The sequence below is a fragment of the Microtus oregoni genome, unplaced genomic scaffold (genome assembly GCF_018167655.1).
Source record: "Microtus oregoni isolate MIOR12 unplaced genomic scaffold, Mior012 000091F_ref0000469, whole genome shotgun sequence".
Taxonomy (NCBI): Eukaryota; Metazoa; Chordata; class Mammalia; order Rodentia; family Cricetidae; genus Microtus; species Microtus oregoni.
In genome coordinates this window covers 1755192-1775324 of record NW_024544600.1, presented here as the reverse complement: position 1 = coordinate 1775324, position 20133 = coordinate 1755192, and the positions used below count along the sequence as shown (strand labels likewise).

The window sequence follows — 20133 nt, the reverse complement described above, 5'->3', positions numbered from 1 at the left end:
TACAGTTCAGCTAGACAAGGTGTCTTTGGGGAAAGTCATGCTGTCTCTCGGGCCATTTGGGCTTCAACAGGGATTTCTGAAGTTTCTGACCTTTCTCAGGAGAAAAGGCAGGTCATACTCTAAGCCTTTCCTTCCATGTCACCATAATGTTCCTATCTGTCAAACCTGCCCCAATACTGTTGTAAGCCTTTCCAGGAAACGAGACAATCTTGGTAGTTTTTGTTTTTATTCTGTGAACCTTTAGCCATCTCATGAACAGTTCTATTGCAAATTTTGTTTGTTTGTTGGTTTGTCTGTTGTTGGTTATTTGTTTGTTTTTCACAGAGACAGGGTTTCCCAGTGTAGCTCTGTCCTGGAACCCACTCTGTAGATAAGGCTGGCCTTGAACTCACAGAGATCCGCCTGCTTCTGCCTCCCTGAATGCTGGAATAAAAGGCATGCACCACCACCTCCTGAAACAAATTATTTTTATATATCTGCTTTTTTATAATTTCCACCGCTGCTTCCCACACGACTAGACCAAGGGTGAACTAAGGTCACATTTGCCTCATGGTCACATTTGCCTCAATAAACGCCAACAGCAGGAAGGACACCAGCCCTAACCTCGGATCCCAAATCCCAGTTAACTGTGCAGTGACCTATTTGGCCTTATAGGGGTGCAGAAGTTAATCCATCCTTTGATCATTAGGGTCTGTTCACTCTTCTGATGCTTAGACGAATGATCCAGGAACGTTCTCAAATGTGAACCTAGCTAGCTCTTTTTCCACTTTGTAATATGTGTATCTTTTCCCCCAACCCCATGGTGATAACTAAGCAAGCCTAGAACTGCCCCCACTCAAGCAGGACAGGGCTTCTAAATCTTACTGACATCCTCTGAGTACAAAACCATGCCTGACCCTGTGCGGTAGACAACCATTAGCAAAGAAACCCACAACTCATCAAAGGGCAGAGAATAAACGCTCGGGCCACGCAGTCCTCAGTCATAAATGGAATATCTATAGCACACCCCCTCCCTCGAAGCTCCAAAAAAGGGGAAAGACTCTAAGAGCCAAAGCCATGGAGGACAAGATTGAAACCATGTCTTGTGGACATGACAGGGTCACAGCACTCATGAGCTCTTGGCCGCTGTGGTTGCCCACACAAGATGAACACAACGTCGGGCCAATCAACAAACACGAATAAAACAGGAAGGGGCTCATAAGCCCCACCCCTAGCTGAGGTGCTACTGACAGTTGATGGCTTCCAGGAGCAGGAGAGTCAGTTTTCTTTGGGTGGCGTGACCCCTATTAGGTAGATCATTCTCCAGGGGGTGGCTCCACACACATGTGTGTATGAGAAGCACAAATTGGACAGAGTAGAGGGGTTATAAAAATGGGAGGGACGTGAAGTTGGGAGGGGGCTGGAGCATGGATCTGGGAGGAGTTATGGGAAGAATAGGGGGTGAATATGATCAAAATACAGCGAGTACATAAATTCCCAAAGAATTAAAAGCAATGAAAACAATATAATAAAAAATAGTGTGCCTGAAAATCTGACACAACCTTCTTCTTGGGAAGTGCAGCCAGGGTTGAAAAATCACTAGAACATTTAGTTTAAAAAGTTTTTCCACTGCGGCCAAATAAGGCAGGCAGCAAAGCAATGACCTGGTTCTCCAACACGCATGGCTGGCATCGCTGAAGGCCTTCAACGAACTGGGGTATAGACAACATGGAACTCAAAACATAAGCGCTCACTCTTCTGGAGGTGCATCTCTGTCTTGACCACTGTTTCTTCCAACTCCCATACAGTGTAGTTGACTATGACCCAGAAACAATTGCTAAAGACGCTGACATAGCTTGAAGGGGATGAACCTACAAATCCAAGATGTTGACATAGCTGACTGTTCCCTTGGCAGGGTCTGTTGTCATGAATGTCCCCAGCTGTGATGCCCCAAGCTATCATTTCAAGGTGTGAGTTGGATTAAGTCAGGTTAGAAGTGCTCCTAAGTGCAAACTATAGTGGCAAAAGCTCATATTTATCGAGTGTGCTTAAACAGACTTTAAATGCATTTGCTACACACAACGCCTGTCTGTGCTCTATGCGCTACCGTACAGTTCGCGAGCTTTAGGCGAGGGGCTGGAGGTTGAAACATACAGAGGCACACAGACAGAGACAGGGACCTCTAGTCACTGGTAAGAAGCCCTTTATTCAATGGCACCATGGAGGCTTATATACCCAACAGTCAGGTGGGCCAACAGGTGAAAACCTTATCCTCTGATCCTCAAGGCAAGGCAACACGGGCTCGTGAAGCAGAGCTGGTAAACAACCTTGACATAGCTTTCAGTAACTCAAATCAGAAGAAAAGTAAGGATCTCTAACAGGAAAAAGCAGCTGGAGGCCTGGACTCTAAATGGTCCCAACATGCATTAGCCAATTTCATCTTCTTTTAAAAAGGTTCCATGTTTTATCTTCAGTTTATATATGAGAGTTTATATATATTATACATGTATATATGTATAATATGTATATATATATTTTTTAATATATATATATATATATTCAAAGAGCTTAAGGAATTTCCCAAAGGCTGCACAGCTGATATACAGTGGGACCTAGATTTAAATGCAAATCTCTTCCTCACCAGGGTGACCAGAGGCATTGCATTTATCTCTAGAGGGGAAGAACTGATAGAATAAGTGTATATTCAAAGAGAATTTGTTCATCATCTCACACAGTACAGTCAGGGTGGTCCAGCTGTGGCAATCTTCACGCTGAAGAGGGTAAAAACTCAGTAGCTACTTAGTCCAAGAGGCTGGATGCCTCAGCAGTCCCAACCTGCTGCCGACAGAGTGCAGGACTCCCGAGGGCCACTGGTCTTCCATTCATGTTGGAAGGCCAAAGGAGCTGGGTTCTGATCTCAGCAAAGGATGATGACAGCAGGAGGAGCAAAAGCTGCAGGAGCAACAAGAGAGATGCACAGGCTAGCAAGAGGCAAAGGAGGCGAGCAGGCAAAACAGCAACAGCTTTCCCCCTCAGACATTCTTATACCTAGGCTACTGCTGGAATGAGCCGGAAGGATTCCCCCTCTCAAGTAATCCTTCCAGGAAATACCCTTGCAGACTCACTCAGAGGCAGGTCTCTTGGTCGACTCCAATTGAGTTGACAAGCCAAGATTAAACATCACAGTCCTGATGTGTAAAATAGAATCAGCATAGGAATTTCACGTTCTGTTTTCTCAGTAAGATTCTTCTGCCCCCAAGGGAGACCACAAACAGGCAGGTTCTTCCATGCAGAGTCACCAATGATCCAACAAAGAGCAGGGCTACTAACAGACTGGGCTACATTCTACCCATTACTCTCTTCTCTGCTAGCTTACCTCCAGGTCCTCCTTAGTACTTCCCTCCCCCTCCCCCACCCAATTAAGTCTGGTTGTTGGACGCCTGCCTACCTAAGGCTACTGTTTTCCTCAATATGTTTCATTAACTCTCATTCTGACTGTTAGGGTCACTTAGAGGCTGGATCCTAGAAACTTGAAGAGTAGAGACACTCTACTCAAAACACATGGCAAACTTACTATTTAGAAATCCCAACCGGGGGGGGGGGGGGGTGCTGGAGAGATGGCTCAGAGGTTAAGAGCACTGACTGTTCTTCCAGAGGTCCTGAGTTCAGTTCCCAGCAACCACATGGTAGCTCATAACCATCTGTAATGAGATCTGGTGCCCTCTTCTGGTGTGTGTGCAGGCATGCAAGCTAAATAAATAAATATTAAAAAAAAAAAAAAAGAAATCCTAACAGGGGACCCTCTTTATGTTATGACTACCAGAAGTCTTATGGTGCTTCCTTATTCACAATAGAGTTCCTTTCTTTTCAAAAATAAGCTAGTTACTACTTTTCTGTGTTCACGTTTTCCTCCTCCTCCTCCTCCTCCTCCTTCTTCTTCTTTCTTTTCAAAAATAAGCTAGTTACTACTTTTCTGTGTTCACGTTTTCCTCCTCCTCCTCCTCCTCCTCCTCCTCCTCTTCCTTCTCCTCCTCCTCTTCCTTCTTCTTCTTCTTCTTTTCTTGGTTCTTGGAGACAAAGTTTCCCTGTGTAACAGTCCTAGCTGTCCTGGAACTAGCTCTTGTAGACCAGACTGGCCTCGAACTCACAGGGATTCACCTGCCTCTGCCTCCTGAGTGCTGGGATTAAAGGTGCCACATTTTCCTTATTAAGCAGATAGACAGGCTTGCCTTCATGATGGATTTCTAAGTAGTTCAGGCCTTTGATGAAAACAACTCCTTATAGAGACAAGGAAGTTTAAGCAGTCTTCCTTGTTTCCAAAAAGTCAATATTTACAATAAATAAATAAATAAAAGTATCTCCAATACAAAAATTTCACTGGACATTCTTTTGCTCTTTTGTAATTTTATTATTTATTCTTTGAGAATTTCATACATACAATTTTGTCATGTTCTTTCCCCAACTCCCTACCTGACTAGACTTTCTTAACAGTGAATTAACAATAACATAATGTTGAATACACAGCAGGCAGATAAGATTAAGGCCATGATGGAACAAAAGACGGGTCTTGTAGGGGCCATGGTAAGACAGACCTTAAGTCCCAGTACTCTGGAGGCAGAGGCAGACAGATCATCATGGCGAGGGCAATGGCGGCATGGAGAAGTAGCTAAGAATCCTATATCTTGTAGTCAACAGGAAGTCGGGGTCGATTGAGCCAAGCTTTAGCAAAAGAGACTTTGAGGCCCACCCCCACAGTGACACACTTTCTCCAACAAGGCCACACCTTCTAGCAGAGCTATTCCTCCCAAAAGCACCACTCCAGTTGGGGGCCATTTTCTTTCCAACCACCGCACTCTCAACAATACAGACTATTGCCATCACTCTTGGTTGTCCACCAGAACTTGATGATAAGGACCTTGTAATATTGAGTTGCAAGTGTCACTTCCAGCCTGCCAAGCGCTTTATGCTTGGACTCCAACTCCCAGCCTGCCAAATGCTTTGCGCTTGGACTCCAACTCCCAGCCTGTCAAGCACTGACCCCCACAGGGTATTTAAGCTCACATGGAAAAGAGAAATACGAGGTTTGAGTGTGTGCTCCCTCTATCTTTCCCTTGCCGTGCCCTCCCGGCCACCCAGGAGTGTGCCATCTATTAAACATTTAACATGGTTTAATCTGCTGTGATTGGAGTTCTTTTGTGTAGCTTGTCTTAAAATTTTTCCTAACAGACCTATGGCTAAAGACAACACACACATTGGCTCTATGTATGGAGCAGTCACAGTAATGATTGCTCAGAATGTGTCCTCCCTCCTGACTAGCTCTCAGCACTGGGAAATGTTATGCAGGCTTCTGGGACAAAATAATAATAATAAATAATAACAATAATAGCAACGATGATAATCAGTCATCTTACTTAGCTGTGAACCCTGTGAAACACTCATTGTGAGTGTGGTAATTGAGAAGTACATGTTCTTAATCACTAAGCCCTTACATACGCCCATTACTGCTATTCTCTTTTAAATACTCCATAGGGTTAGGGATGGCTCTGGGGGTGAATTGCTTGCTGTGCAAACATGAGGACCAAAGTTTAGATTCCCAGCTCCCAGGTAAAAGGAAGACTTAGCAACTAGTCTGCCATCCCAGGGCTGGGGTAGAGAGACAGGAGAATCCTAAGGACCTGATGAACAGTCAGTCTAGATAAAATGGGGAACTCCAGGTTCAGTGAGTGATCCTATCTCAAAAACTAAAGTAGAGGTGGGTGGCAAGACAGCTCAGTGGTTAAAGCACTTGCCACGCCAGTCTGAGGACCCGAGCTCAATCCTTAGAATCCAAATAAAGGTAGGAAGAGAGAAGCAACGCTCCAAAGTTGCCCCTGACTCCATACACATCCTGTGGAATACGCACATATAAATACATCAAAAGCACATGTATACACAATAACAAAATTTTTAAAGATACAGGTAGGAATAATAGAAGAAGCTGGCCTCTGGCATGTACACACACATGCGGTCCTATACTACCTTATCAAAACCTGTGGGAACTAATACATGAATTCAGTAAAGTCATAGAAAACAATATCCACAACTGAGAATCAGCGGCATTTCTATCTCGGGAATCACAGAGCATCACAGAACAAAGCAATCCATCTACCACAGAACAAAAATACCTAAGGGAAAAGTGTAGCATGGGAAGTAAAGGATCATTACAGACCCTTGGCAGCTTGTGGGGAGGGCGGGAGTTCGGGGAGGGGGAGGTGGGAGTCCGGAGGGGCTGTAGACCCTTGGCGGCTTCCAGGAAGAGAGAGTTCATCTTCTTTTGAGGGTGTGGCTCCTGGTAGGTTATACAATAGGCAATCTCTTCATAGACATGCTCCTGGGAGTATATGAGCAGCATAAATTGTAGCCAAGCGGTCATTTTTTTAAGAGAATACAAAATTGGGAAGGTAGGGTGTGAGGTGAGGTTGTGGGGTTTAATATCAAAATACATTATAGAAAATTCCCAAAATAATAAGTAAACGCATTTTTAAACATTACAGAAGAAAGCAAAAAGAACATTAAGTGTAAATGTATCACATGTTCATGGATAAGAATTGAAATGATTAAAATACAGAGTCAATAAAACCTCTATTAAAACTAAGTACACCTTTTCACAGAGTTAGAGAAAACAGTCTTAAAGTTCATGTGGAACCACAGAGCGTCTTGAACGACATTGAAGGCATCAATCCACTTGATCTCAAAACTCATACCAATGTCAGTAATTTAAAATATCATGTACCACCACAACATGGTGGAAGAAGAGAGACCAGAAATAAACCCACACATTTACAATCAATTTATTTTTTAAAATCCCCAAACTACATACTGGGCAGTGTCTTCAGTTGATAATGTGGGGGAACTGGAGAGAAAATGAAGACTTTGGGGCCTCACCTTACCTATATACAAAAATCAACATGAAATGGATTTAACTGCTAAAAATATGGCCTGAAAATTAGGGTTACTAGAGAAAAACATAAGAAAAAAATTCTTAACATGTCTGGATAAACTTTTTAAAGATATATTTCATTTTTAATTATATGTGCGTGTGTGTATGTGTGTGTGTGTATATACATGTGTGTGTGTGTATCTGTATGTGTGTGTTCCACATATGTGTGTGTGAATGCCCATGGAGGCCAAAAGAGGGCATCAGATCCCCTGAAGCTGGAGTTGTAGGTGGTTGTGAGTTGCCTGATGTGGGTACTGGAAACTAAATTTAAGTCCTCTGGAAATATGGCAAATACTAAAAAAGAGGGTGGGGAGAGATGGGAGGAAGGAAAGAAAATAAAACCTAAATACAATCATCAAATGAAACATTAGAAACATGGAACTATAAAATCCCAAAAAGCTTCCTCAGAGCAAAATAAATAAATAAATAAATCAGAGTAAAGAACTGACCAGCACACTGTGAGGAAACGTTGCGAACCCAGTCTCTAATAAGATTGTTAATATTCGAAGTATATAAAGAACTTGACTAAATAACAAGAAAACAGCCTGATTTAAAAGACGTTCCTTTAAAGAAACTGTCAGTGGGTCTTTGAAGAGATATTCAGCCTCAAAAATCGCATGGAAGGACAAGGGGGAAATGTTGGTCAGGGGCATAAAATTCCAGTTAGGAGACATAAGTTCAGGAGAGGCATTACACAATTAGGTGACGACGTTAATACCAGCGCATGCTTTGCTTGAAAATTGCTGAGTGTATTCTAAGTGTCTCACTACCAAAATATGTGAGAGGAGGGATATGTTAACTAGCTAGACTCAGTCATTCCACCGCGTGCGCGGAACAAAACATCGTATCCTATACGTGTGCATAGGTACATGTCGTTCAAATTTCATTTACATGTGGGCTTTACATATTTAGGGTTTTCAACTGATATATGTGAACCCACACCCAATGAATAGTTACCATCCCATGGCTTTTACCTGAGCTAAATAAATAAATCACGTAAAGATGAAACTGTTCCTTCTAAGTTGGCTTCAAATTTTCTGGGGTCAGGAAATTAACTGATGTCCTTCCAAGCTCCCACAAAACACAACAGCAATTAGAGGTGTGTCCCTAATTACCAAAGTGGATGAGCGGAGGAGACAACCGTGCTCGCTCGGAAGAGTCAACACAGCAGGCTGCACGTGTCAGCAGAATGGCTAATTTCCCATCAGACACCGTGACAAGAGGACTTCGAAACAAATGAACGAACCACCGCCTGATGGTTGAAGGGGCAAGGAGAGGAATCGTGGCCACTGCTCAAGCAATGTAGGAAGGATTGGAACGACGAAGTGGAGTCTCAGACACATCAAAAGCTGCCTTGGTGAGATAACCCAGAACCCCCGAAGCCAGATTCCTGTTCTGTGACGGAGCCCCAAGCGTTATCTACTCAGGCTAGAAGAGAACTATATGACTCACTGGTAATTTTAAATTGTAATAATGAGTCTGACATTACTCCACCCGGATCCATTCCTCAGATAAACACCAACCTAGGGGCAACTGTCCTTCTACAGAGACGTGTCCGGCAAAGTTAGTTACTAATTAGAAAAAATCATCCAATTATGCTAACTTGCTGAGGGTGGCAAGCCAAGCTTTACTCTATGTAGGCAGAATTTCGTAGAACACCCTTGAGAAATTGTCTATAAAAAGGCAAACCAAGCCATCAGGGTCAGAAGGCACTCCATTCTGACTTTGAAGAACACAGCTCTGTGACCCGCTTGCCCGAGGATCATGTCTCTTCGTCTCTCCAGTGGATCCAGGAGGTCCTATGCCCGTCCCAGCGCAGGGTCACTCAGGGGAACCAGCTTTGGGGCTGGGAACGCTTGTGGCATAGGAGGCATTGGAAGTGGCTTCTCCTGCGCCTTTGGGAGCAGTTCTACAGGAGGAAACACGGGGGTGGCCAACTCCTGTGCTGGCTTCACCGTGAATGAGGGGGGCCTTCTCTCTGGCAATGAGAAGGTGACCATGCAGAACCTCAACGACCGCCTGGCCTCCTACCTGGAGAATGTACAAGCACTGCAAGAGGCCAACGCCGACCTGGAGCAGAAGATCAAGAGCTGGTACGAAAAATTTGGACCAGGCTCCTGTCGGGGTCTCGATCATGACTATAGTAGATACTTCCCGATCATTGATGACCTTAAAAACCAGGTAAGAAATTATATTTTTGCAGTCACGTTATGTAGTTTACTATCTGAATTTCTCTTTACTGAAAAAGACCTGCTACATCTTTATTTGTGATTATTCTAGTGACATATTACTTTACCAAGTAATAGTCAGGAAATAGTCAGGAAGTAGATTCGAATGTTTAACCTCGTGTTTAAAATGCCTTTGATGATAGATTCATATTTTTTGTTTATTTTATTTTGGTCTTTCAAGACAGGGTTTCTCTATGTAGCCCTGGCTATCCTGGAATTCTCTCTGTAGACCAGGCTAGCCTTAAACTTACAGAGCTCTGCCTGCCTCTGCCTCCCCAGTACTGGGGTTAAAGGCGTGTGCTACCTACTTAATTTTTTTCACTGGCACTTTCTAACACAATAATAATAATAATAATAATAACCCTTTGCCTTTTTAACTATTGCAATAAATGCCCTTTTAAAAAGTCACACTCCTGGTTTCCAGATCATCACTTCGACCACCAGCAACGCCAATGCTGTTCTGCAGATTGACAATGCCCGGCTGACAGCTGATGACTTCAGACTCAAGTAAGTTGTCCCAGAGTGACGGGAATTCGTGCGGCCTTAACTCAAACTTCTTTTTAATCGAGCCATCAAAGACTAGCCACTCTCATTCCAACATTAAAACACTTATTCCTGTCCTCAGTGAAGCTATGGTTACCTGAACAAAGCCAAGCCAATAAGATCAGTCAGCATCCCAGCAGGCAGCGCTGATTGGACTCTAGGGTACAAAAAAAAAAGAACCTGGAAATGGGAGGGGCCATGCTAGGGGTTACCCAAGGGGAGTGTGCATAGGGAGCTCAGGGCAGGGTGGGTGTGACCAAGACACATCTTAAATTCTTTTAGAAAAGAAAAAAGTGAATGCTATCGCTTTTCTATACCTTGGCTAGTTTTAGTGATTGTTTATAAAACTAGTGCCCGATAACCTACTTCTTTTTTTGTCAAACACCTCTCACACGATAAAAAAAAAAATGGCAAGTGTACAATAAGCTTCAACAATGTCACAAAAGTGGCCAAGTTTGCCACTTCAGAGGTCCCGAGTTTGGAGTATGCCCATGATTGGTGACCGTCTCCAACCGGGTGACAAACTGGAAAACATCACTGCCACTTTTGAAGGTATGAAAATGAGCTGGCTCTCCACCAGAGCGTAGAGGCTGATGTCAACGGGCTGCGCAGAGTTCTGGATGAAATAACGCTGTGCAGAACCGACCTGGAGATTCAGTACGAAACCCTGAGTGAGGAGCTCACTTACCTCAAGAAGAACCACAAAGAGGTAAGGGCGTGCGTGCGTGCGTGCGTGCATGTGGGCGGACTCTGCTCTGCTTCTCCACACGGCCCGCAGCAGATAACGCCCCCACTGGCCCTCACAGGCAGGCAATTGGTCCGAAGGCTCTTTGTCAAACCCACAGGAAGCCAGCTTCTCTTCCTAGGTGTTGAGTGGCCTGTATATAGTCATGCTTATTCTTATGCCCACTTTCCCATGGCTGGGCGGAAGAACCCTGCTTTCCCGACCGCTTCTAAGATCAGTGGCTGACTGTCATTATAGCTGTTAAGTGGTCTACTTAGACAATTATATCCAATTAGATGAAATGAATGTGCTTTGAAAGCTATTCTAAGAAAACTGGATCTTAATTTCTGTGTAACAGTAGCGCACATCAACTTCTAACAGACGGACTATGGTCTTAATATTAAGACCCTTTTTAATAATATTTGCTTAAGTTCTTTCTTTGAGACTTTCAAGCAATAGATGTTGATCATGATCACCCAATCCTCCCCCAACCCCTCCCATAGTCATCCTCTCCACCCCTCACCTCCCTACCCACCCAACTTTGAACTTTCTTCGCCCCTACCCACATCGAGTTTAGTTTGCAAGGCTTAACTACTCTTGGAAATGGGGCCCGCCCTGGAGTGAGGTCATTCCCAGGGGTCACAGTTAGACAAAACTGACTCCTCCGCCCCCAGCAGCTATCAAATGCCAATTGTGGCTCTGCTAGATGGAGGATTTTGTGCCCAACTCCCCCATTCCTTCCTTGGATTTTGTCTGGCTGGAGCCTGTGCGAGTCCGGGGGATGCTGGCACGGCCGCCATGCATTTGTACATGCAGCTGCCCTATTACGTCCAGAAATCACGGTTTCCTTGGCGCTGTGCGCCCCCTCCGAGTCTTCCGATCTTTCCACCCCCTCTTCCGCAATGATCCCTAAGCATGGAGGGGAGGTGTGTGGTATACAGCTCCCATTTAACACTTCAAATATATTCTTACTAGACACCATGATAGACATGAACCAGCGCGTAGTTTCCTGAAGTGCTCACTTGATCACGAAGCCACTGTTTTTACACTCCATATTTTCTGTTCTAATAAAAGGCGGTGGGGTGCCTTTAAATTATTTTGGTATTTTTTTTAAATGGTAGAAGATATCCACAGTTAAGACAAATGCTTAAATCGGGAGCTAGCATGCTACTTGGTTAGTCGCGAGGCTAGCTTGTAAACTAAACTGCTGGCATTACAGCATTTGTTTGGCACAGTGAGTTCACGTGTGGTTATAATCCAAGGCAGTTACTCAAAAAACTGTTCATAAGTCAGGAGCAATTGGCGTTTTAAAAATACTCTGCTTAAGGATGGGCCCACAGATCCACAAGTTTTTCCTTTGTTTTTAATCTTATTTTTTTTTTCTAAAGCTTGGGGAGTTTTCACTCAGCTCTGCAGTCTTTAAAGTCACCTGCAGAGACAGAGATGGTACCAGTGAATTCACAGCAGGAAGGAGCTGGTCTAAGGACCAACCGGGGATTGGCTTCCTGGAGGAAAGAAAGCTGCCCTGACCCAGGAGCGAGGAGGAAGGTCTTGGCAGCAGTCAGCGGGCCTGTGCTGTTTTAGTTTGTACAGGCTTGGCAGGGACGCCTGCTGCCCATGTACTTAGAATGGATTTAGCCAATAGCACCCTGTTCAGACAGAAGACTGTGTCATCTTTGACAGCAGCCCAGATTCCTGCTGTCACGATGACAGGAATCATGAGAACCAGCACTCACATGTCAAACAATATCGCAAAGCCACAGTGTTATTATCAATCCTTCCTCTGCTCTTAACACCACCCAGAGAAGGATTTTTTTTAATTACTTTCAGTTTTCAGATTAATCACAATTTCCCCAAATTAACATAGCTACAACTTGCCAGAACCAGAAATCTCACAGGGATATGTGTGACTCCAACATCCAAAAGAGCACTGTAACCATTGTGTAAACTTAACAGCTGGATCCTTCCTTGCCTGCACACACACACACACATGCGTGAGCGTACACATTGATTTATCTGTTTATATCATTAATTATCTAAACTAAACCATTTGACTCTGCTCAGGCTGTGTTCAGGGAGTAGTTGAGTTGAGAAAGCATTCTAGGTGATCTCTTACCTGCTTGAAGAAGACAGACAAAAGGGTGCATATTTAAACAATCCAAATAAGAATCAGAGGACAGTTCGTTTAAGGGGTTTAAGGACTTGGATTTATGAAGGAACCAAGACTTATTCTGGGTACCAGAGCTAAACTGAAGCCCTGAAGCCCCAGGGGCAGGGTTAGACTCACAACAATAAAGGGCTCTGGAGCCTTTAAGATTTCTTCCCGAATGAAGCAGGCTACTCGGTGATGGTTATCTTCACCAGCCTTGAGAGGTAAGCCAAGTGGATGGGAGCTATACAATGTGGAAGGGTGGCCACTGCAGAGGCAAGGATGGACACCAGGATGAGAACTCTCCAAAGCTAAGTAAGCTTCTAGACTCCCTGAAAGTTCCACTGTACTTCAGCTCAACACCTCTCTGCCTCCAGGAAATGCAGGCTCTGCAGTGCGCAGCCGGAGGCAACGTGAACGTGGAGATGAACGCGGCCCCGGGTGTGGATCTCACCGTCCTGCTGAACAACATGCGAGCCGAGTACGAGGCCCTGGCTGAGCAGAACCGCAGGGACGCCGAGGCCTGGTTCCAGGAAAAGGTAACTCTCGCCTGACCCCGTCCCTATAGTCCCTATGCGTTTTAGTGCTGTTGCCAAGCTGAGATCTGTCTGTCCCTCTTGTTTGCCATTTCAGAGCGCTTCGCTGCAGCAGCAGATCACAGAGGATGTGGGCGCCACCACCTCAGCCAGGAACGAGCTGACTGAAATGAAGCGCACGCTCCAAACCCTGGAAATTGAACTTCAGTCTCTCCTAGCCACGGTATATATGGAAGGAGTGTGTTATTACTCCCTAAGTTTGTTTTAAATTTCCACCCACTGGCTTAAAAACCCCACTTGCTGCAGAAAAGATGTTCACATAGGCTTTCGTTTTGTTTTTTGATTTTTTTTTTGTTTTGTTTTGATTGATTTTGTTTTTTTGAGATAGGATTTCATGTGTGGCTCTGCTTGTCCTGGGACTCACTTTGTAGACTAGGTTAGCCTGGAACTCCAGGGGCTCTACTACCTGCCTCTGCCTCCCGACTGCTGGCATTAAAGGCGTGCGCCCCCACACTTGGCTGATGAGCTCGTCTTGTACATCCTTTTCAGTGGCTCTGTATTCTTCCCGGTAGAAACACTCGCTGGAGTGCTCCCTCACCGAGACCGAGGGCAACTACTGCACACAACTGGCTCAGATCCAGGCTCAGATCAGCGCCCTGGAGGAGCAGCTGCACCAGGTTAGGACCGAGACCGAGGGCCAGAAGCTGGAATACGAGCAGCTGCTGAACGTCAAGGCCCACCTGGAGAAGGAGATCGAGACCTACTGCCTCCTCATAGGAGGAGATGAAGGGTAGGTGAAGGTATTTACGTGTGAAAAGCCATACGCATCCCACCCTCCACGTCCACTTCTTCCACGGCAGTGGGTTCCAACATCCACACAGGAAAACTGCACAAAGAAAGTACTGCATTGGTGTTGGGCACACCCAGGCTCCCTCTTGCCTGTGCCCTGAACCTTAAAGAACAACAGTTACTTGTAACACCATTTACACTAGAGTCAGTACGGTAAATGACCCTGAGATCCAAGACAGTGGAGACCATGTGTAGGTTCTCTGTAAATACAATGCCATCCTTTGACACTGAGTCCACTGCAGTCATAGAGCCTAGCTCCCCTGATGCGTGGGGTGGCCATCCCGAAAGGCACTTAATTAGATCGGAGCTGAAACTGTGCCATGAACAAACCCGCCTGCCTCTGTTACCATGGGTAATGTCAAAGGACGGTGGTTTCCGCTGTCACCCACCGAATACGTTCTCCAAAGAGCAAAAGAAGTTCTCATACCGGGCCTAAAACAGAACGGATCTCTCCATGTCACTCTCTTGTGATGTTTTCACAGGGCTTGTAAGTCTGCCAGTTACAAGTCTAAAGATTATGGATCTGGAAATGCCGGCAATCAAATCAAAGGTAACGAAGCTAAAATGTCTTTGTTATGTCAGCCTACCTTATGTCCAGTGCCCAGATCATTGGTTTGGGGCTGCCGTAGGACTTAGAGTTGATATCATTGCACGCTAGGTGTCTCACTTTAGACCCGGGTGCTTATTTTAAAGTCAAATGTCACCGTGATTTGGCCTAACCCAGTGGTCAAAAGTCCCCAAAACTGAATCGTGTCTGTGCTTTCTACCTACTCCGGTCTACATTCCAGGGCAGGGGGAGGGATCATATTCCTTTATGTAACTTCTTATTCGTTTCCTTCTGGCTGTCTAAAGTCCTCTTTTAACTTGGCATTTTCAGATTCAGCCAAAGCCATTGTGGTTAAGAAAGTTCTAGAGGAGGTGGACCAGCGCAGCAAAATCCTTACCACCAGGCTCCACTCCCTGGAAGAGAAATCTCAAAGCAATTAACAAAGAACATAAGCAAAGGAGAAAAAAAAAGAAAACCTCGGAGAAGATGAGGTGTGAACTCCGTCTGGGAAGTGAGCAAGCCTATGAAGAATGTCTGTCCTACTGCCTTCTGTCCCTTTCTCTTTCTGAGCCATCGGCAGCCGAACTCCCCATCCATCTGGAGAGAGGTCGTGTGCAAAAGTGAGGGCTCACCCGAGTACCCCACCGCTGTCTGTTACCAGCTCTTTACTGTCAATAAACCTCCCTTGAGCAACTAATCCCTAGTGCTGGCGTTGTCTTATCTTTGAAAGGGTCTTGGCCGGGCTACAGAATATGAACACTTAGAGGCTTTGGATTCACATGCAAAGTTTATAAGCTGATTAAGAGGTCTTCCCCCTAGGTTTTCACAAGGCTCTCTAGACAAGGTCAGAGAGAATAAATGTCCATCCACTGACAATTAGTCGGCCCCACTTTGACATGAGAAGCCTACTTCCTGTCAGAACAGGAAAATGTATGCATGACGCAGTCTTCATTCGATAGCTAGGAATAAAGAAAGCATTCGTTTAAAACTATTGTAGAGGGGGCTGGAGAGATGGCTCAGAGGTTAAGAGCATTGCCTGCTCTTCCAAAGGTCCTGAGTTCAATTCCCAGTAACCACATGGTGGCTCACAACCATCTGTAATGGGGTCTGGTGCCCCCTTCTGGCCTGCCTGCATAAACACAGAATATTGTATACATAATAAATAAATAAATATTTAAAAAAAATAAAACTATTGTAGAGATGAAACAAATCATCATAAGGTGTACTTTAAAGTGACAGAGGCTTTCACTTTCAAGAAGTGTAATTTAGTTCAATTTCAATATCACTGTCTTTGTGAGTATATAGTAAAACAATATTCCAAATATAAGAGAGATTAGAGCAAAAGTTGGCTTAGAACCCAAATTATACTGATAGAACCATCCATTTGTGGCTTTGCCATTGCTCTTTATTAGTCTAAATCGACATTCCATAATAATGTGCTGAGCGATGACATTCTTATGCTTGTGTGTGGTGTGTTTTAATCATATTCACCCCCCCATACACACTCTCTTGTTCCACTCCTGCAAATCCTCTCCCTCCTCCCAATGAGTCCTCTTTCTATTTTCATGAAGTGCGTGTGTGTGTGTGTGTGTGTGTGTGTGTGTTCCAATGAGTTTCATCATTAAGGTTGCTTACAGGCAAGTCGGTATCTTACCAATAAATTCCACACTGAAGAAAATGCCTCTCTCTCCCCCAGCAACCATTAACTGCTTAAAATCCTCAGGAGTAGATGGGGCATCTCATCCATTTGTCTCTTAAGGTTATATCATAGCAAATACTTATAACTCTTCACCGCCAAAAAAAGAGAAGCATGTTAGTCGGGGGTGTTGACTGCTTGGACATTGCAGCACAATGCTCTCATCTGCAAATGTGTTGATATGTATTCAAACTATCCTCAGACACATGGGGCATGGGCCACAGGCTGGTCATGCCTGTTAAACGAACTGTAAACTTGATAGCCTTGCATCAGATCTAGTCCCTTATACTTAGCTGAACCGGTATCTCTGTGGCCGAATTATCTACGTTGTAATCCATGTGGGAAATTTTACTTTGGAGCGCTATGTGGAACATCAAACAGAAAAGATGATGACATCTTTCTCAAGGGCACTGTAATTACCCCTGGATTGCTTTTGTGATCATCTGATGTGATCGTAGCTAGAGGCCACGAAAGCCAGAATACCAGGTTACGTGAAAAGAAAACATTGCCATCGCAGAGAAAATCCCACTTCAAAAAAATATCTCATTATAGTCAAAAAATGCTGAAAGCAACCCGCATCCCTTCTCTCTGCCCACTTCCCCCTTCTCACCCGCCATCCAATCTTCCATCACTGGCTATACCAGTGCCCCAACACAAACCTGTACTCAACTATACATTTATTGTTACAAATCTATGTACCCCAAAACGGAAATATCTAATATATGTAAATAAAGTATGCATGGCAGCCTGTTGAAAAAGCTTTACCCTCTCCTGAGAGATTTCTGTGTGTCTCTTCCCACCTCCTTCGGTGCCATTGTTCTCTCGCTTGATATCAGCCCTTGAAAAGTATTTAGACCATAGAAATTGGCAAACATGACAAAATAGGACTTCTGTCTCCCTTTAACACACACGTGCACACAAATCTCTTAACAGCCTCCAGTGGGTTTCTACAGTACACGACACAAGCCTTAAACATCTTTCAGGTCTTCTTATTTGACAGTTTGATAAGTGATCGCTTATCTTGAGAACACAGTGTGATGGGTTTTATCTGCCTGGCTGTATAAAAAGGCATGCTTGCTTCAGGGCCAGCAGGACAGTTCAGTGAGTAAAGGGGCTTGCCGCCCAGATAATGACCTAAGTTCAATTCCTGAGTGCCACATGGCAGGAGAGAACCAAGTTGAACCTGTGGCACATGAAGGCACACACACGCACTTATGAGCATACACACAAATAAAGAAACTGCCTTGGCCTTTTGATAGGCCAGCCCTTAGGTAGGTGGAATAGACTGAACAGAATGCTGGGAGAAAGAAGCAGAGTCATGCAGACGCCATGAAGCTCCGGCCCAAGATGGACATGGGTTAGAATCTTCCCGGTAAGGCACGACCCCGTGGTGATACACGGATTACTAGATATAGGTTAAAGCAAGATGTGAGAGTTAGCCAAGAAGAGGCTAGAACTAATGGGCCAGGAAGTGTTTAAATGAATGCAGTTTCTGTGTTATTATTTCCGGGGCTAAGCTAGCCATGCGGGAGCCAGGACGGACGAAAAGCAGGCCTGCTCGCCTTATCACTACAATATTGTCCAAGAACAGCTTGATGATGATGATGATGATGATGATGATGATGATGATGATGGTGATGGTGATGATGATGATGATGGTGATGATGATGATGATGATGATTGTTGAGGCGGGATCTCACTATGTGGCTCTGGCTGACCTGGAAGACCAGGCCAGTCTCTAATTCACAGGCCTGCCTCTGTCTCCCGAGCTCTGGGATTAAAGGCGTGCGGCACCACACCTTGATTTGTAAATGTTTTTATTTTCCACACTTCACACTTCCTGTATGTCAGCCATTGCTCCTGTCCTTACAGATTAAATGTATGGATGCCTTACGGTAGCCCTACAAAGCTGGGACTGGTGTGTTTTATAGACAGGATGTGAAAGTCCAGAAACGTTAAGACACTTCCTCATGGTCACAATGCTAGTCAAAAGCTAAGTAAATTAGGAAACAGAAAGGCAAAAACACAGCTCCAGGATTTTCAAGGGTCACACCGTGCTCATCTTATGGAAACTGAAGATATTTCCCACGGACACAATTATATAAAGTTATGACGTTCCATATCAGCCTACTTATACCACATGGTGCTGAGCTGAAATTCTATAGCGCTGTGGAAGTGCTCTTCATGCCCACGCTCAGTACCTGTCTCAGAAGTGCTCGGTGATGTTCGTTGAGTTTGCCACAGAACAGACCCCCATTAGGAGTTAGCTCTCTAGAACAGTTTGGAGCACACAGAGACAGGGGCGCGAACCTACAGAGCCTCCTCTTCCTCATTTCCCAGACTGGTCTCAGTAGTTGGCAGTGAACGGAATTTCAACAGGGATGGCAAATCATTCACAGTGAATGACAAAATGGGTCTCGGGTTCAGCAGCCGGAGAAGAGCAGGAAAGCTTGGCAGTGGAGACCTGTGACTTGCTGCTGGGTCAGGGGATAGCACAGCAAGTGTGGGGCAGCAGGTGGAGTTAGGAAGTAGGGTGGCAAGGGGAGCCTCTGGGGCCAGCCCTGCGGAAACTGGTCTCTAACTAGGGCAGTTGTGGGTCAGCAAGAGGAGATAGCAAACTGGCCATCTGCATCCAAGAAACAACATCTAGGTTAACGCGGTGAGTCACCTTTTCTTATGTGGGGGAGGGGGTGGGTTACTTTTCTGACACTTTCTCAATAGTATGAAAATACAAGCAAGAAGTCTTCCTGTGCGTGTATAAAACACTACAAAAAATGCACACTCCCCTTTTAAGAGACTCTAAGACAGGCAAGCACGGAGACAGTTTAGTGCTCTGAGCTCTAACTTGGTTTAAGGTAACAGTAGCATAAGTTCACCAGCCTGAGCAACAATCCAATTTAGATAGTTTCCCTTCTAGCCATTTCTGAGAAAGATCGCTCCAGGAAGGCTACGTGACAGGGACTGAGAAGGGGGGTGGAGGCTGAAGAGGGAATTAAATGTCATTTCCGGTCACTCACAAACCAGAATAAGTCACACGGAGATGACAGAAACGCAAGAAAGCAAACTTTCAAAGACCTCGGTTTTTTACAAAGAGAAAATATTTACACGGGGACTGGGGAGACAGCTCAGTCAGTGAACTGCTTGGCACACACGTGTACAAAGAACCGGGCTCAGATCTCCTAGGCCCACATAAAAGGCGGGGCATGGCAGCACAGTTGTAATCCCAGCATGTGTGGGAAGTCCTTCTGTATATGTGTTGCTTGTATTGGCTAATGAATAAAGAAGCTGCTTTCGGCCAATGGCTTAAACAGAATATAGCCAGGCTGGAAGAGATATATACAGAGAGAGTAGGCGGAGTCAAGGAGATGCCTTGTAGCTACCAGAGGGAAAAGATACAAGCTATCAGCTAGAACCTTGCCAGTAGGCAAGCTCTAATCATGGAAATGGGTAAATATTAGATGTAAGTGCTAGCTAGCAATACGCTTAAGCTATTGGCCAAGCAGTGATTTAAATAATAAAGTTTCTGAGTGATTATTTCGGATCTGGGCAGCTGGGAACGAACAAGCAGTCTTCCTACAACACCTGGGGAAATGGAAACGAGAGGCCCTGGGCCTTGCTGACCACCTAGTGAGCATCAGGTTCCCTGAGAAACTCCGGGGGTGACCACATGGTGGCAGCATTACACCTTTCATCCAAGCACTCAGGAGGCAGAGGTAGGTGGATATATGTGAGTTTGAGGCCAGCCTGGTCTATAAGCAAGTTCCACGACATCCAGGGCTACATAGAGAAACCCTGTCTCAAAAAAACAAAAACCAAAAATTAATTAATTAATTAATTAACTAATTAATTGTGATGTGGAGAGAGATCAAGGAAAACCCTACTTCTGGTCCCCACACACCCACC

General features: G+C 44.9%; 1 protein-coding gene across 1 annotated transcript; it reads left to right on the top strand.

Moving 5' to 3' along the window:
• The first annotated feature begins 8722 nt into the window (after window positions 1-8722).
• On the top strand, window positions 8723-15065 carry Krt25 (keratin 25). The gene is made up of 8 exons (XM_041644002.1): window positions 8723-9139; window positions 9611-9693; window positions 10282-10438; window positions 12980-13141; window positions 13236-13361; window positions 13711-13928; window positions 14470-14537; window positions 14865-15065. Exons 1-8 carry the CDS (start codon window positions 8723-8725, stop codon window positions 14972-14974), a joined length of 1341 nt encoding a protein of 446 aa, XP_041499936.1. The 3' UTR covers window positions 14975-15065.
• Window positions 15066-20133: the final 5068 nt, after the last annotated feature.